This window comes from Salvia splendens, chromosome 1 (genome assembly GCF_004379255.2).
Source record: "Salvia splendens isolate huo1 chromosome 1, SspV2, whole genome shotgun sequence".
In the NCBI taxonomy this organism is placed as follows: domain Eukaryota; kingdom Viridiplantae; phylum Streptophyta; class Magnoliopsida; order Lamiales; family Lamiaceae; genus Salvia; species Salvia splendens.
This window is the reverse complement of record NC_056032.1, coordinates 1,687,631-1,711,187: the sequence shown is the minus strand read 5'-3', so window position 1 is coordinate 1,711,187 and position 23,557 is coordinate 1,687,631. Positions and strand designations below refer to the sequence as shown.

The 23,557-nt window shown below is 36.5% G+C and overlaps 4 protein-coding genes across 8 annotated transcripts; all 4 read left to right on the top strand.

Moving 5' to 3' along the window:
* The first annotated feature begins 825 nt into the window (after positions 1-825).
* Positions 826-3,626, top strand: LOC121793508. Its single transcript, XM_042191530.1, has 3 exons — positions 826-972; positions 2,441-2,608; positions 3,386-3,626. The coding sequence occupies exons 1-3, from the start codon at positions 877-879 to the stop codon at positions 3,467-3,469; spliced, it is 348 nt and encodes a 115-aa protein (XP_042047464.1). The 5' UTR covers positions 826-876; the 3' UTR covers positions 3,470-3,626.
* A 543-nt stretch (positions 3,627-4,169) lies between these two features.
* LOC121807372 (protein RCC2 homolog) lies at positions 4,170-9,030 on the top strand. 2 transcript variants are annotated; one of them, XM_042207596.1, is made up of 17 exons: positions 4,170-4,229; positions 4,391-4,592; positions 4,696-4,757; positions 4,853-4,920; positions 5,157-5,278; positions 5,776-5,881; positions 5,980-6,031; positions 6,135-6,252; positions 6,353-6,383; positions 6,504-6,527; positions 6,617-6,741; positions 7,389-7,470; positions 7,682-7,804; positions 7,982-8,035; positions 8,116-8,185; positions 8,269-8,299; positions 8,485-9,030. In XM_042207596.1, exons 2-17 carry the CDS (start codon positions 4,403-4,405, stop codon positions 8,802-8,804), a joined length of 1,578 nt encoding a protein of 525 aa, XP_042063530.1. In that variant the 5' UTR covers positions 4,170-4,229; positions 4,391-4,402; the 3' UTR covers positions 8,805-9,030. The 2 variants fall into 2 exon arrangements, with proteins under 2 accessions (XP_042063530.1, XP_042063523.1); XM_042207589.1 differs by lacking the exon at positions 4,170-4,229 and having other exon boundaries at positions 4,239-4,592.
* Positions 9,031-10,576: 1,546 nt separating this feature from the next.
* LOC121807360 (protein IQ-DOMAIN 32-like) lies at positions 10,577-17,361 on the top strand. The gene is made up of 6 exons (XM_042207581.1): positions 10,577-10,773; positions 13,407-13,886; positions 13,964-14,119; positions 14,440-14,520; positions 14,642-16,265; positions 16,998-17,361. Exons 1-6 carry the CDS (start codon positions 10,690-10,692, stop codon positions 17,015-17,017), a joined length of 2,445 nt encoding a protein of 814 aa, XP_042063515.1. The 5' UTR covers positions 10,577-10,689; the 3' UTR covers positions 17,018-17,361.
* A 589-nt stretch (positions 17,362-17,950) lies between these two features.
* Positions 17,951-23,192, top strand: LOC121807332 (zinc finger CCCH domain-containing protein 6-like). 4 transcript variants are annotated; one of them, XM_042207561.1, is made up of 5 exons: positions 17,951-18,284; positions 19,134-19,192; positions 21,279-21,485; positions 21,748-21,872; positions 22,010-23,192. In XM_042207561.1, the coding sequence occupies exons 1-5, from the start codon at positions 18,278-18,280 to the stop codon at positions 23,052-23,054; spliced, it is 1,443 nt and encodes a 480-aa protein (XP_042063495.1). In that variant the 5' UTR covers positions 17,951-18,277; the 3' UTR covers positions 23,055-23,192. The 4 variants fall into 4 exon arrangements, with proteins under 4 accessions (XP_042063495.1, XP_042063490.1, XP_042063506.1 ...); XM_042207556.1 differs by having other exon boundaries at positions 19,122-19,192; XM_042207572.1 differs by having other exon boundaries at positions 19,085-19,192.
* The last annotated feature ends 365 nt before the right edge of the window (positions 23,193-23,557 follow it).

The window sequence follows — 23,557 nt, the reverse complement described above, 5'->3', positions numbered from 1 at the left end:
ATTTTGTTGGAAGCCGAAAGATACCTACGCACTTGAAATCCTATATTACACTTTATTGGAAGCGATAAAATGCATAATCGAAAGTGTAATAGTTCTTCATTGGACCAAAATTTTCCCAAATGTGTTCAACTATATAATGTTGGAGTATCTTGTGGGTGGCAGCAGTACACGAGAGAAATAGGTATAAATCCATCGAGTAACATAAATGTAATGGGTTTATTGTAGCAAGGTAGATATTTCGAAATTCGAAAATAAAATTTTCAAATTCTTTGTAACAAATTAATTTTTTGGCTGAACACGCCCACTCACACGACAACACGCACAGATCTCATTGGCCGAGGAAGGCAGAGTGGCATAACAACCCCACTCGCTTCCCCGTCATCCTATCATGTCGGAATGCGTTTGCAACCAACCATTGTGGATGCTCTAACAATATAAATATTTGGAGAAATTTATGATTTATCCCAATCTTTAAATATTTGAATAACGCGTCACGAAATTAAATAAAATTATAATTGTTCCATTCAGCCAAGAGAAAAATTAAAGCTGAGTTGCCAGACGAAAACACCTATATGGAGGCAATGATAAACAAGTAACTATAGAGAAAGGAGAGATGAGTTCATATTTTTTTTTAGTTTATGAAGCTTAGAACTATATCATTTATTCTTCTACATCAACATATTAATACACATTTATACCATTATGAATTTTATAACCAAAATTTTACATATACCAACTCAACAAAACAATGGCCCAATATTTAAATCTTCATAATACTATGTATTTCAAATTTTATAAAAGTGAATAGAGTTTTATAAAAATACTTTATTATACTGGAAAAATGATTAGCCTGGGTATCTCCCAACAACATCCGAGATGCAAAGCGAAAGGAAGAAAGGGTATGCGTGGGCGATTTCTGCCGGTTTCAACGCTGCTCTTGCCGCCATTTCTGCTAAATTCTTTTCATCCCAGGTAAATTCACCCATCTTATGATCTCAAGATCCATTAAATAATTCATCCATGCCGGATTGAACTTCGACGGAATAAGCAGCGGATTCCACGATTTAGATATCCGATTGCAATTCGTGTTCTCGAATAGCATAATTTATCTGTTTGATTGAACACCCTTCGCAAGTGTAGCATAATTTTATGTAGTGTTGCAATTGCCAATTGGTCTGTAGTTGAAAGAGATTTTTTATGCTGGAGCTTTAATGAGGAAGAGAAGGGTTGCAAGCTACAAATTTTACTCTGTTGAAGGCAAGCTCAAAGGCTCTGTTAGAAAGAGAGTTAGATGGCTCAAAAATAGATGCACTCAAACAGTTTATGGTTGGTGGTGATATATTTTTTTTTTTTTTTTTGCAATTATAGTTGCCCCCTTTTCATGCTATGGGGATACGATGCTTCTCTTCGACAAATAGATGAATAGTCGAGTATGGCTTGTGCGAGTGTTTTATTGCTTAATTTGGTAATAATACTTTTTTAAAAGAGCTTTGTTTATGGGGTGAAGAAGTGCGGCATGTTGGATGTTGGTGTGATATTTCCCTTCCAACTAATGGATTGGTAGTTCGAATCGATTTGTTGATTAGTGCGTGAGTGTGTTCTTTATCCATTTTTATAAAGTAGAACGTTTTAGCATGGGGAAATTTCTGGTGGTTTTGTTTGAATTGTGATGAATTTATGGTGTTCTAATATCAATGTGAAGTTTATTCAAATCTTTGATAATTCTGGTACTGAATATATTGGTAACGACCATAAGTTAAAATGAATGGTTTTGGATCAAACAATTTTATTTACTGTGGCTGTTTATATTATAGGAAGTGTACGAATTTTCAGTTGTCATTATATATTGACATTCTTTGCATGAGAATCTTGGTGAAGATTCTTTATAAAAAAATACTTTATTGTTAATCCATGGAAGATATGGAATTTTAAGATGCAATGTACTATCGATGATGTTGGAATTGTAAGAAAAAGATGTGAAATGCATACTAATACACGATTGTTAATGTGATTTGAAGTTAGTGAAAATGCACCACTAACTTCTTGTCTTTGTAGATTCATAGTATTAATTTTGGTGGTAAACTTTACTGCCATAATTATCTGTACTTGTCACTTGCTTCGATAGATATGATAGTTATGCAATACGGATAGATTTCCAGTTAGTTGGATTATGCTTCCCATTATATTGTTTAGGAGTTAAGACAGTGATGTGTGGTATGATTGCATTGATAAAACAAAGTATTCTTCACATGGCTTCTTATCTCATCAGACCCTAAAATGTCATTAAGTAATTGGTTTGATGATCTTATGTTAATTGAACACTATTGAATTGCAGTTTGGTTCATCCATCGGCTGGTTGTTTGTCTTCAGTTTATTGATCATATGTTTTGTCTATAGTTATCGCTACTATCTCTACTTGATATGTAGTAAAATATTGTAGTTGAAATATGCGCTGGTCGTGCTTTTCAATGTCATAATGTGGGGATGCTATGTTAATAGCATGAAGTCTCTGTCGGCTTTACAAGCTACGGTGACAAACTTTGCAACAAACTTTCTGACTTCTGGGATGTCTGGATATATTCTCTTCAACGAGTCACTACCTCTTAAGGTAATGTTTTTCATTCAGTTACAAGCTTTCACTAAGCTGTTTCTTATCAATTGCTAATTGACAAATGTGCCTGGTCTTCCGAGTGCAGTCTGATGATTTAAACTTTATAGAGTTACATTAGCAATATATGTTGAAAAGCTGTTACATTAATTCCTTACTAACTGGAGCTTTACAGTCCTCCACGGCCATGTAAGAACTGTGTCACAAAGGCTAACTTCACTAAAATTCATGGATAAAATCTTGTTGATTGAAAATAACATTTGAACACATGCTGCTATTATGGTTTTCACAGATCTCTTGTTATCAAGTTTTCTGGATTATCTGATTAATTTTTCTTTATATTTAACCAATTTTTTCTCCCTATAAAGTTCTTTCAGTAATTGAATTATATGTTTAGGAAAACAGTGGCTTAGTTATTAAACTGGCTGTCGAAGGCTTGTATGCTATCTACCAAGTTGTACCCAGATGTTTTCATTTCTCAAATACGGAAATGGACTAAACACTGCAAAATTTGGTCCTATTTTAGTTCAAATGAAGAAAATAGAGTCGAGAACCATCTTTCCGGGATACATAATGTTTCCCCCCACGTTCTATCTTTCAATCTGCACACGAATATGACTCGTGGAAAACATAGATATACTTGTGCATCTGTTAATTCGCCATAAATTAGCATTAAGATTTGTGGCACAAGCATTTTCTTTAAACCAGCTGAAATGTTTTTTAGCTCAAATTTTCTATCACTCTAGCCTCTTCCATAATGCTAGCAAATTACTACAGTGGTTTGCAGGTGCTGTGCTAATCGTAATCGGTGTTGTTGTTCTAAGCAAGTCAAGCATTGAGAAGAAGGCACACACAAGTTAGGTGAATTTCTATTGTAGGTAGGTTAGCATCTCCCTGTGTGACTGAATACTGATCCATGTTCTTAATGTGATAGTAATTTTTGGCAATGCCATTTTGTTGTATTGTACTTGTTGAACAATTCCTTATTATGATAAGTATATTTTTTCATTTTGCTAAATTTATTTTCTATACAACATCATATGGTTTGTGATGGGCTTCACTTTGATGCTCTACATTAAGGATCAGTGTCTTACTCCAAAATCGTCAGAGTGTAAGACGACTTTTCGTCTTCAACCTTCAAGATTTGCTAACGCGATTATGTTAAAGATTTAGATGTAGTCTCAATTATTGATGAATTTATGTATTAAAGTTTTGCACTTATTTATTGTTCAACCTTCAACCTACTACCCAACTACCAAATAGTGATAACTGCTCTATTTGGTCATATTTTAAATTTTGAATTTGAGAATATAATTATGACATTTTCTTAATTAAATTTAATTATAAATTCATTTGTTGTAATAATTAAAAGGTTATAGAAGTAAATTTAACATTTTTCTAATTTACGTAATTTAACGGCCAGAACAAAATAGAAAAGGAAATGAGCAATGAAATTTTATAACGCGGGAACAAATAAAGCCAAAAACAGAAATCTAAATAAAATAAAAAAATGATGTTACCAATAAAGTAACTTCATCATTCTCGGAAACCGCAAAACACAACAGTAAAATCCCATTTCCATTCTCTCTCCTAATTAAAATTACTACTAGTGGGAGTCGTGGTAGGGTTTTCAAATTTCAAATCTTTATTGTGTTGCTTCTCTTCTTCTCCCTTTTTGTCGCCCCTTCCTGCAACCCTATCTACCGATTTAATCAATTTCAGTTTCCTGATTGTATTTGCTGGCTCTTTGTTTTTTGAATTTAATTTTGGGCGGTTGAGTAGGATTGGCGGGAAATGGCGGCAGCGGAGGGGGAGAATAAGGTGGTGGAGGAGGCGGTGAAGGGAGGGGAGCTGCTCTTTTGCGGAACCACGTCATGGGAGGCAATGGGCCGCCGCAGGACCACGCCGGAGGAGAATTTGGCCTCCCCGACGAGGCTGCGCCCGCTTATGGGGGTGGATATTCGATTTGTTGCCTCTGGCTGCGGTAAATACATATCTATTTAGTGCTTTGGTTGGTTCAGTTTCTGAAATTTCCAGTTTGCGGTTGTGAATTTTGTTATTGATTCATGTTTTTTTGTGTAATGTAGTATCTTGCCACTGTGTGGCGCTGGATGTGAATGGGCGCTGTTACACTTGGGGTCGCAATGAGGCATGTTTGTTGTGTTATCTCGAGTTTTAGTTTTTTGATGATTTTTTTTTATGTTTTCTCATGTGCTTCTCTGTTATGTTTTGCTAAGTGTGCAGAAAGGGCAGCTTGGTCATGGTGATTACATTCAGCGAGATAGGCCGACAATTGTTTCGCAATTGTCCAAGTCTGTTACTTTCTTTTACCTCATGGTCAATTGATTTTTTATTCCTTTGGAATTGTCTACTTATGTTCAAAATGTACCACTAAAAGAACAGATGTATTAGAGTTATTTCTTCATCAGTGCAAGAAAACAGACCGTGTTCATGTTTAGTTCAATCCCGTTTTTTTCCAGTTGTTACATAGTGACTTGTTTATCGCAAGCCAGACTATAACTGTTTAACATATGTTCACAATTTTCAGGCATAACATTGTTAGAGCAGGGGCTGGTAGGAGTCATTCCGTGGTAGTGACTGAAGATGGTCTCTCATTTGCATTTGGTTGGAATAAGCATGGACAACTTGGTTCAGGTTCCACTAAAAATGGTGAGCATAATGGATAAAAACATCCTAAATTTACTACCCTATCCTCCTATATAATTGTTAGTCAATTTTAATATTTTATTATGCTGTTTATAGTCTCTGGTGTATGTTTTTATCCATTGATTGTCACGGTATAGTTCCCAAATACTAATTAAAGCAGTTCAAATATGTTAGAAACTTAAAGTAGAATGTATTCACATATTTATCTTGCAGATCTATGTTTAATATTTTTGATCTTATTGGTGTTAACTGTGATCATGCACTACATAATTGCAAAAGAACTGTATACTACCATGGGAAAATTTTTAACTTGTGATATGATTTCCATTACCACTTGCTTTAGTTGTTAGTCAATACCCTGACCATTAACATCCTTGCTGTTTGACCTCCCTTTTGAATTCTACAAGCAAATTTGCTTTCCGCATATATTTGATAAGAGTAAGAGAGTTTTGTTGGATTGGATTTACTGCATATTGCTAATACTTATTCTTTCTTTGCAGAGTCTGAGATACTTCCGGTTCGTTGTCAAGTAACTGAAGTCAAAAGTGCTGTTTGTGGGGGTGAATTCACAGTGTGGCTCACTTCCGTTGAAGGATCTTCTATTATGTATGGTTTATGTACCTTATCTTTTTTTGCATATCTAGAATTGCTGTTCGATTTCTGTCTGTTCAACTGCTGATTTTTTATTGTTTTTGATCTACAAGGACTGTTGGTCTTCCACAATATGGACAGTTAGGGCATGGTTCAAACAATGAGGTAAGCCCAGTGGAAGAGTTGTAACGTGTTATTTATTTTTGTACTCATGTCAATTGATGTTCCATTTATCCAAGTACTAACAAGACAAGCTTTGCATTGACAGTATAATACCAAGGACAGCTCTGTGAGGCTTGCTTATGAAGCTCAACCCAGGCCTAGAGCTATAGCCTCTCTTTCTGGAGAGACTATTGTAAAAGCTGCTTGTGGAACTAATCATACAGGTATTCAAACCGTTAACTGCCTAACGTATGTATTGTTCTAGTCCACTATATTTCTTACAATGTTCTGGTATTTAAGTCCTGTTTGTTTATTTTATCTCAGTGGCCGTTACTAAGGATGGTCATGTTTACACGTAAGTTAGCATTATTGCATGGTAAAGATTATTCTAAAAACTTTAACTGATCATCATTTAATCGAGAACACTTGATTTACTTTGTGTTTCTTTGATTTTCCTATTGTGGCAAATGATTAGGTGGGGCTTTGGTGGTTATGGAAGGTAATGTAATTGTTTTGGCTCATTGGTTATGTTCTCTGCTGTTACCTTCTTCATCATTATGGGCTGAGTTTTATTCCTGCCAATGACAGACTTGGGCATAGAGAGCAGAAGGATGAATGGGCTCCACGTATTGTTGATGTTTTCACAAGGCATAATATTTTACCTCCAAATGCAATTGTTTCAGCAGGTTCTGCCAACTCTGCATGTACAGCCGGTAGGATTTACCACCTTCTAGCTGCAGCTTTCACCATTGTATTCTGGGTTTGCTGCTTATCTTTATTTGCATTCTTTTAAGTATGTTTCTGATTGATATGAATTGGGACATAATATTGTTAGTAGAGTTGGAAGGTATATTGTCTTTTTGGGGTACATATGTAAGCTTTACTTGGCTATTGGATCTTCACTTCATTGATTGGTATTGCTAATAATATCAACAATTGTTATTGAACTTTTATGCTGCTTCCCTTTATCAGTTTTGATGAGTATGTTGTGATGCTGTTAAAGTAGCAAGGGGCTAGACACTAGAGTAGCTTAGCACTTGGATAGACTGTCTGGCTGCTGGTGATGTTGAACTTGACTTGAACCTTGTACAAAGAAAACCTTTTAGCCTTAGTCTCAACTCTCAAGTGCCTTGGTTGTTAAAATATTAACACTAAGTGCCAGATGTGAGGGTCTAAATTCATGCTGGACTGTGGTATGAATATTCCAGAGTTCTCTCAAGTTTGTCTGCTGTGGATTTGTTGTCTCGTACCCGAATTAGAATTTACTCTTATTGATTTATAGCCTGTGTAAGTTGATCTTCTGAGATGTAAACTAATTTTGACAGAAGAAAGAAATTTGAGAAAAATACTATATTTGCAGGAGGTGGGCAGCTTTACATGTGGGGCAAGATCAAGAACAGTGGGGATGACTGGATGTACCCAAAGCCTCTCATGGATTTGAGGTCTATATATGATCTCTTTTCTGACTATTGAGTAAAAAACAAGGAAATAGTTTAACTAATCTCCCAAACCAAGCAAGGGACCTTGCTTGCTCATTACTGATGTTCTTGTAACTGATGCGAACATAAATGTCACAAATCCTGCACTAAACAGATTATATTCTTACTCTATATGCCAATTGATTGAGTATTGACCAGCTAACTTCTTTCTCAGTGGCTGGAACCTGCGCTGCATGGATTCAGGCAATATGCACCACTTTGTTGGGGCTGATTCTTCATGTATTAGCTGGGGTCATGCGCAATCTGGAGAACTGGGATATGGACCTAATGGCCAAAAGTACTTGGTTTTTTAAAGTTTAAAGTTTGCATACCACATTTGCACATGCACATTGATTTCAATAACTTCATAGTTCATACATATTCTTTTGAGAAACCCATAACTTCATACCTGGGTCTATGATTATGTAGACAAATACAAAATTTTGAGGATATGTGTTTCTTTTGCTCTTTGCAGATCATCAGCGATTCCAAAGAAAGTGGACATCCTAGAGGGAATGCATGTTATTAGGTTAGTAGTGCCAATATTATGAATTCAGACTTGGTATCTATCTCTGTATAGACACTGATTTTGTGCATAATTCTCTGTAGTGTTGCCTGTGGATTTGCCCTTTCTCTGGTGGTGGTTGATAGAACTAAAGATGCTGCAAGAATTGAAGAGGTATTAATTTTTGAGATACTCACCTGCTAAAGTTATTTGAACTGTTGAAGGTTATCTGATTTTTCTTTCATGTTTCTCGATAGCTTGAAGTGCATGATGGTAAAGCTGCAGAAGGTATAGTTCAAAACACTTACTAAAAATTAATTCAAAACCTATGAACCATTTTCAGAATTTCCATGAGCACCGATTCAAAAATGAGATGCGCAGTGCTCTAGCTTATGTTTTCAGTATGTTTTTTTGCCCGGCGAAAACTGTTTTGACTTGCTTTGACCATGCACAACTTTCTAAATGCTCTGCAGTAATTGAACCAACTGATAATGGAGCCGACGTGGTTGAGAAAGCTTCAAAGAAGAGTACTGCAAAAAAGCCTCCAAATTCGAAAAAGAGGAAGAATGAAAGTTCTTCTGAGGATGAGGATAACAGTGAGTACGAGAGCGATGACAGTGATTCACTAAACGGTGAAGCAGAACATGGACGTGGGAAGAGCTCAGCCAGAGGGAGGGGCAGATCTGCTTCGGCGAAGAGAGGCAGGGGTCGCGGGAGGGGCCGTGCTGCATCTGAGACTGCAAGTGCTGGAGGAAGAGGTTCGGGTAGGAGAGGGAGACCTAAGAAGTCATGAGCATGTCTTGAATTGATACATCTTTATTTATATATTTTTTTCTTAGATTTACCAAGTGTGCCTTTCTCTTACAATTATCTGGGATGCATTCAATTTTGAACATGTTCCGAGTAGAATGTCATCCTAGAACAGGTATCCAACCTCTTTTTATTTGGTAGAAGGGAAGACATTCGAGGACTCTGTATCTGACTATTTCTTCTGACCAGAGAAAAAGGAAATTATGTAACCATTTTGTTACTTTGTATCAAGTAGAACATTGTCATATAGTGGCGAAGCTAGACATTTTACGGCTTAGTGACAACTGAGACATTCTCTATGTTTTTACAAGAGTAAGGAAAAGTGTCATTGTCCAAGATATGGACTCACCATTTCACATATTTGCAGTGAACATGAGTGAGAAGAATGTTTCACAATTCACTCTGTGTTTTACAATAATTGGAAATCTTTTTTTCCATGTGAAGAAAGGCTCCCACCATTCGTCCTTCTCTTTAGAAAAAGGCTTCATTCCGATTGGACAAACGGCTCGTGCCTAATTTATACGTCACGGTCCAAATCATTGCTAAGCAAAATCGACAGGGTTCTGCACTTGGGAAGCAACGGCGACCAGAGTCCGTTAGCCCGTAACAGTCCAACAAGTGAGATGTGGCATCTAAATTGTGTTTTCTTATTTTTACTTCCTTTTTCTTGTATTATTGCAAGTTCTTTTTATCACACTTTTAATTGGCATGGCAATGTACCATAGACCTTTATGACTAAAAAGATAAAGAGGTAGTTAAAGGTAGGTTTATACTATGATGACTCATTAAGCAAAAGGAGACAAGAGTCATACAACTATAATTGATGGAATCACACTTCACCATTATATTATCTATAAGTTGTACAACCGTTATCATCATAATTTGGTTACCTAATACTGTTTGATGAAATGAAACTATCAACCACATGATGAACTCATTTTATCAACTAGATAAAACATTATGTAAAATATGCAAATAATAGCTGTATTTACCATGATATCAACTGTATAAATCGTGTAACGATTTAATTAAATATCATGTGTCTTATTTATAGCTATTAGATCTTTAAATTCAATATGGTTATTCGTTTTTTTATTGTGTATCAATCAAATACTCCATCATTATATTTTTATATATATGATGCCCGGAATGTAAATTCGTACTTTTGAATTCGAAATGTCAACAAAATTTCAAAATACGCTCAAATTCAGAAAAAAAGCAAATTAAAAGATAAAGATAAATTCAATATTGCCGGGAGATAACACACTAAATTATCCAATTCTAGTATGTCATGTAGCGGATCATGCCTGTACATTATACAATAGAAAAGTTTAATTAATGATTGTTACTTATTTAATCCCCAATCATTAAAAGAGGATTACCTGTCTTCCTATGCATTATTGGCATATGGTAATACAAAATTCTAACCACTATCGAGTCGCGTTCCGATGGACAATCAGTCTCATTGAATATTGAATGATTAAGTCACAACAATATTATTTGAACATTAGATGGTCTCATCAAAAAATTGAATCACGATAACGCCTTTTGTCAAATAAAACTGTACGCATAGCCTAGTCATGCCAACTACTGTAAGTCAGTCGGAACTGACTGAACAACAGTTCCGACTGACGTAACCTAATTGATTTTGAATGACACAAAGCGGAATCCAAAAGCAAAGTTAATTAGATCTGAGGGAGATGGTGACGTCCGCGTTCCCAAAAATAAACATAGTAATTTCCATCAAAATACATTTCGAAATTTTATAAAAAAATTAGTTGCTAAAGTTAGCATCTTCTATGTTGCTCTAGTCTAGACTGGTTCAAGTAGAGCACACCATTTCTAGTGAGAGAGAAGGAATCCGCGCTATGGGAAAATCAACGCCGGCATGTTTCAGGATCATCGGCTGCGGGGGTGATTCTGTCGAGCATGACGATCTCCAAACTCCCGAAGTATATGCAATTTTTCAATTTTTATTGTTTTGTAGCTGCTTCCAATTTCATGTCCTCTTTTGTTTGTTTATGAATTTGATTTGGAGTTTGAAGAATTTGCGGTTCTGTAGAGAAGCTTTGTTTACGGTTGTGTCCGAATCTGAAACATTTCCCTTTTGTTTTGAAACTTGTTTTTTTTCCGTATCATATAAATTATAAATTGTATCTGGTTTAGTGGCTCACATTTTGAATTCATTGGATTTGGCGTGGATTAGCGCGGTTAGTGATAAACCATGCTTTATTTTCTGTGATCTTTTGTTGATTTGCTGCTTAATATGTAACAGAGGACAAGGTGGATTTGAAATCCCTTGAAGCTGTAGTTGCTTTTTTGGGTGTTAAATTATGAAAAATGTGATCTTGAAGTAGATCTCTTTGTGATTAGGGAGTAGTTGTTTTGAGTGAACTCAGCAATATTCCTTTATACATTATTGATCAGGTCCATTTACTGGTGTATCCTTGGAAATGGAATTTTCTATGGGTGTTTTACTTATCTTTCTGTCCACTCTTGTCCCAATTGTGTAAATAATGATCAGTTCAATGCCATTGTAACATTACGCATGTGGCATGACTATCAATGGCTGTGATTTATTGCGTTGTGGTTGTTATTGTCAGTTTGATGATGCTTGTTGGTTCACTTGTTTCAAGTCATGCAAATTCAATTGTGCTGTCTTAGCCATGTGTCACTTTTTTCGACGTCTGACATTATGCTTCTGACATTTTTAAATATTCACTATTAAGATAGACAAGGATGTTTTGGTAAGCAGGGTTTAAGCTCGTGTCATGTGTTCGTAATGCTAAAGTTAATTTTTTTGTGCTTTCTATCATTCAGAGAGTTGCATAGGAATTTTCAATGAATATCTTTAAGCTCTTGTTATTTCTTGGCCTACATTCTGCTGATTTTCTTAGTCCAATCCCTGGCATTTAATGGTGAAATTCTCTTGAGGAATACTGGAAATGTTATCTTTCCATATAAATCTGAACCCTTAGGCATTTGGCATGCACATTCTGCATAATGGGAGCAGAAAATATAAATTCTAAAAGGAACCATCTCAAAATTTTGTTTTAATAGTAATTAATAAAGATACTAGAAGAAAATGTTTAAAAATGTCGTGCATGTGCCTTTAAGATATTTGATGCAGAAGCCTAAGAATAAACTAAGTTAAAGAACTATAGGATTACCTAATAGATGATCCCAAAATGGCTGCTGTCTTCTCCAATCAATCATCAAACTGAATATAACCAAACAAGACACACTCTGAGTATATATACTGTAATAATAGTGGATGTGCTTTTTTGTTTATTTAGAAACGCTTCTTCGTTCTACTCTTACTTTGTCAAGACTTGTTATGTTCTGTGATATTCGTTGAAAACTTGAAATCTATCTACTCCTTAGAGGTAGATGTAAGCTCAAGAAATCTACTCTCCCTTATTTCTTCCGTACTTAAAATATGTAATGCCGTATTGTGAAAAGACGTGCAAACCTGCAACTCAATCTTAATTTTGGCTATCGTAGGATTTTATTGTTGTTGCTTCAGTAAAAATGCAGATGCAAAATTTAACAGACACGCCAACAAGGCTAGCGACTTTGTGAAGTTTAATGATACTACCTTATCATGTTTATTCATATATTTGTTAGAAATGGAAACTATGAACTTATTAAATATGGAGAGTAAAGTAGTTACAATGGGGATACTCTACTTCATAATGCACTCATTAATCTATTAATTTATCTATTACTTCGAACTCTTCTAATGATTCCTAATATCATGAAAATTTTCATTTTGTTCGCATACATCAATCACCGAGATTAAATATGTTAGAAGCATGTGTACGGTTACTACACGCTACATCCATTAAAACTACGTAACAGGGACTTATTTCCTAAGATGCATAACCTTAACAGGATGTACAATGATATGCTTTACTTAGTTGATGCTTAGAAGCGTGTTGCTTTGTGCACCTTGCTGAATGCATAAGCTTGCTTTGCTATTTAAATAGTCTAGTAGGCTTATGAATATATCAGTGGCAAATAATTAACATTTTATGTCCCTCTTATGTAGTTTAAATGAGTGTAACGTGTAGTAACCGTAACATACTCAGGCATATTTAATCATGGTGATGTATGGTTTGGCCGTGTAGTCCTCTCTGTACAGTGTTTGTCCTCTCTGTCATCCCCACGTAGTTTTATTCTAAGACAAGTATAGGCAGATGATTTTTTAGTTGAAATGATAGAGACCGACCACCCCTACTAATAACCTCCCTCAACCGACCTGAGTCCATGTGTTATTTATGATATTGAATACCATAATTGTGCTTTCACAGCTGTGGTTAATTAATTCTTGTACATAACATTACTCAGGCATAAATGAAATGGTATTGTGTTTTTTTCTGCGGTGCTATCTTCGGTGTTGCTATCATAATTTTGCCCGAGCATTCATTATTATGGTTAATTATACGAGTTCCCTTGCTGACTAGATATGATTTTCTGAAGCTTTGACTGATTTGGGTTTGGGGGTCAAGGGCACTGACATTAAGTTTTGAGAAATTATATATTTTGTTTCATTTCTCTTAATGTTATTTTAATTTATTTACAGAGCAAGGCCTCTAGTGATCGGCGTGGGTGGAGTTTTCGGAAGAGATCTGCTAGACATCGCGTACTGAGTAACAGTGTTACTTCAGAATCACCTGCATCCGCCAGCAAGGAAAGTCTAGAATCTATTTCTGTCAACTGCCAAGTGCAGCCTGATCCGACTATTACAGAGAAGACCACGGAAGTTCTTCAGAAAGAAGAAAAAACCACGGTGGTTCAGCAGAAAGAAGAGAAGACTAAGGAAGTTCAGCAGAAAGAAGAGAAGTCCACAAAAATTTTGCAGAAAGAAGAGAAGACCATAGAAATTCCGCAGAAAGATGAGCAGGTAGAAATTCAGCAGAAAGAAAAAAAGTGTGAGTTGTCTTCTCTTCTCGACTCAAAGTTGCAGGACACTCAACCGTCCAAAGAGGATGACTTGGGAGCAGATGCACCTCCTGATGAGCAGAGTATTATTTTAATCCAGGCTGCTGCTAGAGGCCTGCTGGTATGCCACTGTTTTCTTGTATTACATTCAAAGTTAATGAGCCATAGTTAAGAACCATTCTTGTTATATCTCACCAGGCTCGACGAGTTCTGCTGAAGCAAAAAAGTGCAACGAAGTTGCAAGCTGTTGTCAGAGGACACATAGTTCGAAGCCATGCAGAGGGAACTCTCCGGTGTTTACAAGCCATCATTAAAATGCAAGCTCTTGTTCGAGCACGCCAAACCCGTCTACAGGTTAAAAAGATTGTACTCGATTGTAACAATTTATTTAGCTTTCCATAATCAAGTGCCCCCCTTGTTTCCTTTGTGATTAGCCTGCTCATCAAAGACAACCTAAAAACCCGCAACGGTTTCAATTTCAACAAATCTGTAGTTGGAATAGAGGCTGTGTACTTAATACTGCAAGTGTAGAATTGGAACATGTCTTCCTCTATCTATAGGCGGAGTCTTATGATCTATCTATATGTAGAACATGGACTGAATATTTCAATGTTCATCCCCATTCTTCGGCTACAATATTTTATTTTAACTTGAGATCATTCCTTCATTTTCAGAATAAGAAAGAAGCCAAAGCAAACCAGCCACACACTTATGTTTCCATTGAGAAGCTACTTAGCAATGCCTTTGCTCGTCAGGTGAATGAATATTGCTGATACACTGCTTGTTAAAATTGAAGTACTAGTTTTTTTGCTTTCATTACTTTGAACAGGACTAATTTATTCAGACCTTGACTTACTTCCTGAATTTTGTTTCAAGCTCATGGAAGCTTCACCAAGGACTAAACCATTGAACATCAAGTGTGACCCCTCAAAATCTGACTCAGCTTGGACATGGTTGGGGAGATGGATGGCTGTTTCATCGGTGAGCAATGAAGGGCCACATGAGACTGAAGTAGCAGTGGAGAAGCATAAGGATAATCTTGGACATTCTGGTCACAATGAAGAGGACCACCCTTCAGTTCAAACAATTTCCAAGTCAATAGATTCTGAATCTGGTTTTGATGCATCAGATGATGTTTTCAATGATAAAAATATGATAAAATATGATGCAATTGCCTCGGATGTCCATCTGCATGATACTGATCAATCAGTTAAAAAATGTGAGGTAAAAGAATCTTCTCCCACTGAGATAAAAAGTACATATTTGGTCGATGTAATGGAAGAGGAATATCTTCCTAAAAAAGAAGAATCACAAAATGCGGAAGTACTAAATGAGGTGGTGGAAGTGGAATGTTTTCTCAAAAAAGAGGAAAAAGGAAATGTTCAGGAAGCACCTGATTCGGAAAAGTTTTCCGGCGTGCAAATTGAAACAGAGGTGAAACATATTTCAAGAAAGGCAAGTAATCCTGCTTTCATTGCCGCCCAGTCAAAATTTGAAGAACTGAGCTTGGCTTCTCGATCTGCTCACGATCCTGGAGTTGAATCTAGTTTGGACAAGGTTTCTTCTGCTAATCAAGATCAATCATTCAGGTCCGAGGACAAACACAGTGGATTAGTTGGCTACCCCACTTCCAATGCTTCCGCAGTTCAACTAGGTAGCTCTGAGTGTGGGACTGAACTTTCCACGTATTCAACTCTAGATTCACCAGATAGGTCAGAAGAGGCTAGAGTCAGGGACAGTGAAGCGAAAACAAACGTTTCAGATGAGACTGATGCCTCTAGAAATGGAAAGAATTTAAAACTTGAGGCTAAATCTGTTGTGCTGGAAACTGATCCTTCATCCAATAACACTACTAAGTTGGAGAGAAATGGAAGTGTTGACTCAGTTTCTGAAGAATCTCTTAATTCTTGCGTACCAGCAAATACACCACAGCTGGAAAAGCCAGAAGATCTGAAACAATCTGAAACAAGCCACCGGGTAAACAAATTATCACCTGAAGCTTCTCCCAGAAACAATGAAGCTACCCCTGAACTTCTAGCAACTCCTTCCAGCCAAGGTTCTATTAAACGGAAGAAAAGTAAAGGTGAAAAAAGTCAGTCCAATCGCAAGAGTAAGCCTTTATCAGATGATAAAAATCCCTCAAATCATACTCCAGACTCTGCTTCTAGAAGTAGCTTGGATCAGTTGCAGGAACATAAATCTGGGAAGAGGCGAAGCTCCATTGGTTCAGCAAAACTTGATCATAAGGAGCAGGAACCAAAAGATAGTGGCAGCAGCAATTCTCTACCAAGCTACATGCAAGCGACTGAATCTGCAAGAGCCAAGACTATAGCTAATGGCTCTCCAAGATCAAGTCCTGATGTCCATGACAAGGAGATCTTCATAAAGAAGAGACATTCACTACCTGGTACAAATGAAAGGCAAGGATCTCCTCGTATTCATCGCTCACTATCTCAGGCACAACAGAACACAAAGGGAAATGCAAGCCATTCTCCTCAAGGTATTTTGTTGACTTTCTCTTGATTTTTTCCATATATATCGTCTTTTTAATATCCATGCCAGTTGCCATAGTACTAGTTTTCCTCAGGCTGGAAAGCATTCTCAGTTCTCATTAGATTGCTCATATTTTAAGTTTCTAGTTATGCCAACAACCTAGAGCCAGATCTTAATTTTGCCTTTTCTTAATTTATTGCTGATACGATCCATACACAAGTTTGGTACAATCTAGTATCCTCTTATAGATTAAAATTACTGGTTTCTCTATTCCTTGGCAGGAAAGAACGCACATTATTATTGATAAGATTCTTTAAACATTAAACATTTAATATCGGCAACGTTTCCCGCATGCAAGTTAGTGATAACTTTTCACTCGTGGATGCTGATCCCTAGTTGGTTATAATTGGAAATGATATTGGATTACTAATTGTATTGCCATACACCATTCTTTATATGGTAATGGGGTTGATTGCTGAAACACAGTACCTCACATGACTCGGTTATTACACGAGCTGGAGCTGGAGCTGGGGCCTTAGTGCACACACATATGCAGAGAAAGGTCTTGGGTAGTCATACTGTACCATAGATTAGTTTCTCGCTTCCTAGTCGCATTTTGTTACATTCTTAGCATATTTTGTGCGATATAAGATCATTTTTAGAAGTTGTTTATATCACATCTAACCAATTTTAGAATTCCATGTGCTTATAATTCTGAAACATTTTCTTTTTACCTCAGATCGGAAGTGGCGCCGGTGAATAGATATTTTGGATTATGAGGATACACCTGACCCGTCAATGAGTATCTTTAACTTGGATGGATTGCTCTGAAAGAACTGTTACTTTTACATTGTGAAGAATATATAGGTATTGGGTGTTATTCCAAATGGAGAGAGACACTGAGGTTGTGCATTGACATTTCCAGAATGCTGTTTCTCTTTCCTTGGTTTGCCTTTGTCTGATATTCTTTTTTCCCATTTTTTCTCTGTTTTTTTATCTTACCAAAAAGTGTTTGGTTTATATATTAACTTGTATTGGATTTGGGCGAATGCTATTTTCATCTTTGGCTTGAATTTCATCAATATATTTTTCATTCCGAGAAATGTCTTACCAATTAAATTGCACTTTATTGTCTTGCTTATGTTGCTATTTTACTTTTCGATGAATGGACGAACTGCAATGATTTTTATTCATTGGATTAGCATCTTCATTTGCAATGATTTTACAAATCTACTACTAAAAATTTTGCCTGAGTTCTCACTTTTTCTTATTTTTCAACCAATGAACATTTTGAATGTTAATGATGTCATTTATTTTATACTCGTAACTGAAATTATCCTGAAGTTGAAGGATTAAAATTCCAAGTTTTTTCTCAAGAGATTAAAATTATAGTACTCCACATGCCATCCCGTGTATGAAAAATAATCTCATGTTTTCATTTCACCCCGTCCCACTAAAATTAATCTCATTTCTATCTATAGAAACTTCAACGGCTATTTTTCGTTTTTTTAATTAAAATCTGTGCTATCCATAAATATGACATAGTATCAACAAAATTTAAAAATGATTTTTTAAATGAAAATGTTAGTTGGGAAAAAGCATTTATAACCTATAGATTAATATTAAAATAAAATGAGATGAGATAAATTAAAGTGATATTTGGGGTGTATTTAGTAGGCCTGAAAACTAAAAATGAAAAAGCAGAGGATCTAGGGTTCTTGAATTCTCTCGGACTTATCCTCACTGTCACTCCCTCTCCCTTCTGCTTTCCTCTTCCATTTTTCTCCCTCTTATCAGTCAAGCTCAATGAAGGGACAATCAACTAAAACTTAATTGTCAATTAGGGCTTTTATATAAGGATTGTGCGGCAAAGGAAATTGGGCGATTGGAGTTATAAGATACATCAATCTATTTATTTGGGAATAGAAACGAATCGAATCGAATCGAACTTATTTGATTTGTTAATATGAGAGGATTGCAGAAATCAAAAAGGGTTTCATGGGCTACTGAAGTTAATCTATGTCAGGTAATCTTCTATAAAAAAATCAGTTCTTGTTGTTGACTCTTTCTTAGTACGCAATCATATTGTTTGCATTTAGAGAGATCGAATTGTTGCGGTGACTGATTGATTGGAAGTGTTAAATGTGAATTTGATAATCTGAAGAATTTGAATTCAAATGAAGGCAGAAAGTAACCGGAAAACTGCACTTCATTCTCCATTCTTTTGGGATGATAAACCAACCGGAAAACGAGCAATGATTTTTCAGTGGGTGAACTTTGAATTTTTTTTTATTATTGCTTAAAATATTATACTACTACTAATAACATTTGAAAAGTTACTACTTTGGGAAGATAGGTTGTTGAATCAATTAAGTGAGACAACTTTGGAATTTCAGAGGACTTCACAAATGAAGTTTAGTTTAAGAGGATCAGAAGCAAGTAGAATTCGTTGTTACAACCTTTTTTATCTGCATCAGTAAACCAAGTTTGAGTTGTATGCACATTTTGGTTTCTGATCGTACTGAATTACGTGGTCTCGTAATGGTTGTACTCAACTATCATTCTTTTGATTTTGAGTAGTGAAAGCAATACTCAGTCAATAACATTTCCATCTTCCAATTCTTCGCTGCTTCTGACTTTCAGGATTGATTTTTTGTTCATTCACTTAATACAATTAAGTCATACCACCTCCCAATACCTAGCGATGAACCAGACCATACATCTGTAGTTTGCTTGCCGTGCATATATCATTTTGTCAATATGTTATGTTTTTGAAGTATTAGATTCTGGTAAATACTGTATGCACTGTCGACCTTGCTTTTGCAGTGGCAGTTGGGATAAACTAACTTCACACTGAATGGAGTGTGTGATTCAGGTGATTCCAGCCTCGTAATTTGTGCTCAACTGAGATGGGAGACGGAGGATGGGGCATTGGTATTGCTATCTATTAGTTCCTCACTGATAGCATGAGTTTGCACACTCCGTGAAGTGATAAACTAATTTAGCTTCCCTATTGGAGTGTTTCTTTTTGGTGGTGATGTCCTCTTTGTAATAGTTGTTGGTTCACCACTTATTTTGTGAAGTGAGGAAGTGAGGCATTCCAAATGCTACCTTTGTTTTCTTACCGAGTGACTATAGATCATGTCTTCTTTCATTGAGCATTATGTATTGTCGTGTTTTCGTTATGACAGTGATATAGAGAATATGAATGTGAGTAAAGACTTTCTTTTTGGGTATTCTCTTTCCCTAACTAATTGAATTTGATGTGTAAAAAATAGAGAAATATTTTCCTTCCTCAGAGTTATTCAAATTGGAATATAAGATAAACTGGGAGACCAAATTATGAAGGGCCTCTTAATTTACGATAAGCTCACACTCCTTTTCCCAGCCCTTGTAATTTTGGTACTCCTTTAGTCAATCACACCTAAGCCTACTTCCTTTAAGTAGAATTTGTCCTTATTCTCAGCACAGGAGAATTAAAAATCTAAGATTTGCTCTTTTCAAGTTTTTGAGTTCCATATGGCAGCTTTCCTGCCATTATATATTGATAAATTCCTAAGTATTGATTATTGAAAATTCTTTCCTGAAATATAAAGTATGTTAATCTTAATTTGGGTTATGTGTTTTGTGCATGTGAGTGCTTTTTGGTAGTAGTTGAGAGTGCTGTGTGTAGTGAGTGGTGTATTGGATGACTGTTCCGTGGTGCGCAGGGGTTGGGGGTGCTGTTAAAAAACTTAAGATGGAAACAATAGAGAATAGAACAGTAGAAAGTGCAAAATGTATGTTTTGATTGTTCAATGCTCTATAAAAAAATTTTGTATTGCACTTTTAAGTTAATTAATCTATAATGTTAACTATTAATAACTCAATTTAATAGCATTTGTCATCCCATCCTGAAGTATATAAACATGCTATGATTTTGCTGGCCCTAGAAAACCGTGTATAGCTTGGTCATTTTTTGATGATACTGTTTTATTTTGTTTAGGATAAATCGACTATACTTGGCCATGCAACTCCTATATAACTTCCCTGACGATCAGTACTCTTGAGAGTAGATGTTAAAAGTACCAGATAATATTACCATAGCTGTACCTTAATTATTACTATTTTCCCCCTTTTTTTGGGGGTGGGGGGGGGGGGGTACTTTTCTAATTTTAAGAATGGGATGATGTGACCATGAAGGTTTGGGATGTAAATGTGAGTATAATCATATACCTCACGCCTTTTTGTTTGGCTTCATTGTTTATGTTAATGACTTTAACCTTCTGTTTCTATGCATCATCCTGCTCCTACAGTTCTACTTTCAATTTGTTTAGTTTTAAAAAGAGTGATGACTCATAGGTCTTACATTTGTTAATGTGTTACTTTCTGGAGAAGCATATCTTAGCCCTGGATGAAGGAGATTGATATACAATACAATCTCCATATTTGATGGCCTTTTAAATTTTAGCCAGGCTGATATGCGGGATTTTAATAAATTTATGGATCCTTAGAGATGTTTTCTTTTCCCTCTTCGATTATTTTGGTATTTCAGTAGATCAGTAGTGAATCAAGTGATGGGTTGTATGTTTGTTAATGCCACATTTTGTTTTCCTTTATTTTCGTATTTCAGAAAGAAGTTAACTTGTTGAATTGTTGCTCCAAAGTGGACTTGGGTCACTGGTGTAATAATGGTTATTTGATGCTCTGGTTTTAATTGCATATTTTAATCTTTCCATGTCATTCTGGGCATTTAACTGCGCGTTGTAAATGTAGTCACGAGCATTATCCTGTTTGTTAATGTTAGCTGTTCCATTGCTACTTCTTGTGCTTATCAGAAACCATCATTTGGTTACTTTGGTGAATATATGATTTATTTATTCTTGTAGCACTGATTTCATATGGAATGTATCTCTGATCATGATTTATATGAATCAACTGTTGATTAACATTTCCAATGTTTAAATCTCTAGATGAAGTCTTGATTATGAATGAGTGAACCTGAATTGCTTTCTTTGTACTAATATATTTGTTTCAATAGGTAAGGATGTTTTTGTCGGAAGACGCTCCTTCACAGGTTGGAATGGGAGCCCAAGAACATCTCCAGGCAAAGGCATGGCCGTTACATGCAGGTGGCATGGGGTCCGAAAACAACTTGCCCCCAGGCTTTGAGTTAAGCCAACCTGCAAATCATTGGGCAGTGAAGCTATCTCATATATCTCTAGTGAAATGGAAGCGTCCTCCAAGGGTATGTCTGATTACATCTGATGTGTCTTTTTAAAAGTTGTCGAAGTTATGAAATAGAGGTATATTCTTGTTAGAATTAAAGTTTCACCTCGGGTTGCAAAAGGCTGGGAATCTCTTACCTGCAAATCATGGAGATCTTGTTTTTATTTTATCTATGGTCGTCTGGTATTTCATATTTTCATTGGGAGAGGATGGAAGGAATAAGGGACACTCTGATGTGGAGGGCTTGCTCTAATAATTTTCAGCATATCCTTGTGTTGCAGATTGGTGTAGATAGCTCTTGGCAGGTTGTTGCTGGGGAGGAAAGCAGAGAAATAGAAACCCAGAATCAACGAGAAATGAGAGTGCTAGAAGCAATATATCCACGCCCGTCAGCCATTCCTTTAAAGTACGATGCAAACCTCACTCACTCTTGATGTATTCTCTTTCCTGTTTATCTTTGATGGTGATTATGCTTTATGTTCCCTTGCTTGTTTCTGTTTGTCGTCCTCTCTGTATTGAATATTTTGCTTTATACTTGTGCAGCCCTTCTGCATTAGTCGGTGCAGAAGACTCAACTAACAACGACCAATGCACTCCTGTGGTTCCCATCACAACAATTGAAGACGAGGATGCTTCCGTGGATACATCGTATGACTCCATGAGATCAAACGGAACTCCCATGATCGCCCAGCAACAGCAATCGCCTCATGGGGCATTTTTATCCCAGGCCAATGCTACTTCAAAACCTCCAGATATTATCGCAGCTGCACAAGCTGCCCTGTCATCAGTCATGCCGAATAGTGATCAGGGGAACCTGATAGACCGTGAACTGCTCATGAAACTTCTCAGTGAGCCGAAAATGATCGAGCAACTGATTGCAAACCATGCTGCATCTTCCAGTGGACAAAATGTTGCATCATTTAGCGTGCAGAGCATGCCATCCTCATCCACCTACCAAGGTATGCCAACTATTGGAACCAAAAGTGTTGCATCGTGTAGTTCGCCTGGAATGCCGTCAACAAGTGCACAGTATATCCCCAATTTGGTTTCGACTCCTAAGAGTTCTTTTGATTCAGCTAATATGGCTGTCCATCGGAGAGAGCCACTCTCTGGCCGTATTACAAGACCAGAAATGGCTGTTCACTCGTCTATTTCTGCAGCATCCGGACCTTATCATCATCCAAGTAGGACAGGATCCATCCCCCATCTACGACCATCAGTACCCGATGTCGTATCCACGCCCCCTCCATCAGTAGCGGCTCCTGTAGCAAAGGATATCAACTATTATAAGAGCCTCATTCAGCAACATGGAGGGGAGAGAAGAGAGACTATGCCCCAGTTTTCTCATCAAAGCAACCAAGGGCCGGGGATGGGTCAAGAACCTCTGAGTAACACGATGATGAGACCAAGGGACACGAAGCCAAGGATAATGAAGCCTTGTCTCTATTTCAACAGTCCGAGGGGTTGCAGGAACGGGGTGAACTGCGCCTTTCAGCACGATGTAGCATCACAGCCGAAAGGCAATAGTATTCCAGATGTTCAAGGTACTAAGAGAACGAAACTGGACAGGGAAATTACTGGTGCATGATTTTGTGTAAATCTTTGTTACTGTGATGGTTAGTTTCCCAGCTCTCTGTGTTCTTTTTTGCTGAGGGCCAATTGATATTTGTGATATTTTGTCCCCAATTTTGAAGTTTTGGATAAGAAGCTGCATTTCTTTCTCCAATAGTTTTTTACCTGATTGAACTCTTTTGATGATTCAATGTGAATGTTCTTACAGTGATAGCATATAAACTGCCCCCCAATGTTAATTTAGGGTGCATTTTGTACTTATATTTTGGGTTTGATATTTTTATTTGTAGGGCTCTTAGATTTATTTCATGAACCTAAACGGTGTCTTGAATTTTGAGTTTTATATTGATCTACAAGTAATTTATTTATGCAAAAAAGAAAAGAGATAATCGATGGTATCCAATTTTTATTTACAATATTATATTACAATCACACCCTTATTTTCAGAAAATTAAAATACAAGTTGCAACTTGTAGAAACAATCATAAATGCCAATCGTTACATCCATTACTTCAATTC

Bases quoted from the DNA above. Each gene is read 5' to 3' on its own strand.
- LOC121793508 (XM_042191530.1), top strand. From the start codon at position 877: ATGCAAAGCGAAAGGAAGAAAGGGTATGCGTGGGCGATTTCTGCCGGT. The intron at 973-2,440 runs GTAAATTCACCC...AAAATATTGTAG, and splicing joins CTAAATTCTTTTCATCCCAG to TTGAAATATGCGCTGGTCGT. The intron at 2,609-3,385 runs GTAATGTTTTTC...AAATTACTACAG, and splicing joins ACGAGTCACTACCTCTTAAG to TGGTTTGCAGGTGCTGTGCT.
- LOC121807372 (XM_042207596.1), top strand. From the start codon at position 4,403: ATGGCGGCAGCGGAGGGGGAGAATAAGGTGGTGGAGGAGGCGGTGAAG. The intron at 5,279-5,775 runs GTGAGCATAATG...CTTTCTTTGCAG, and splicing joins TTCAGGTTCCACTAAAAATG to AGTCTGAGATACTTCCGGTT. The intron at 7,471-7,681 runs GTCTATATATGA...CTTCTTTCTCAG, and splicing joins AAGCCTCTCATGGATTTGAG to TGGCTGGAACCTGCGCTGCA.
- LOC121807332 (XM_042207556.1), top strand. The intron at 19,193-21,278 runs GTATTGCTATCT...TTGTTTCAATAG, and splicing joins AGACGGAGGATGGGGCATTG to GTAAGGATGTTTTTGTCGGA. The intron at 21,873-22,009 runs GTACGATGCAAA...ATACTTGTGCAG, and splicing joins CCGTCAGCCATTCCTTTAAA to CCCTTCTGCATTAGTCGGTG.
- LOC121807360 (XM_042207581.1), top strand. From the start codon at position 10,690: ATGGGAAAATCAACGCCGGCATGTTTCAGGATCATCGGCTGCGGGGGT. The intron at 10,774-13,406 runs GTATATGCAATT...ATTTATTTACAG, and splicing joins ACGATCTCCAAACTCCCGAA to AGCAAGGCCTCTAGTGATCG. The intron at 14,521-14,641 runs GTGAATGAATAT...TTTTGTTTCAAG, and splicing joins GCAATGCCTTTGCTCGTCAG to CTCATGGAAGCTTCACCAAG.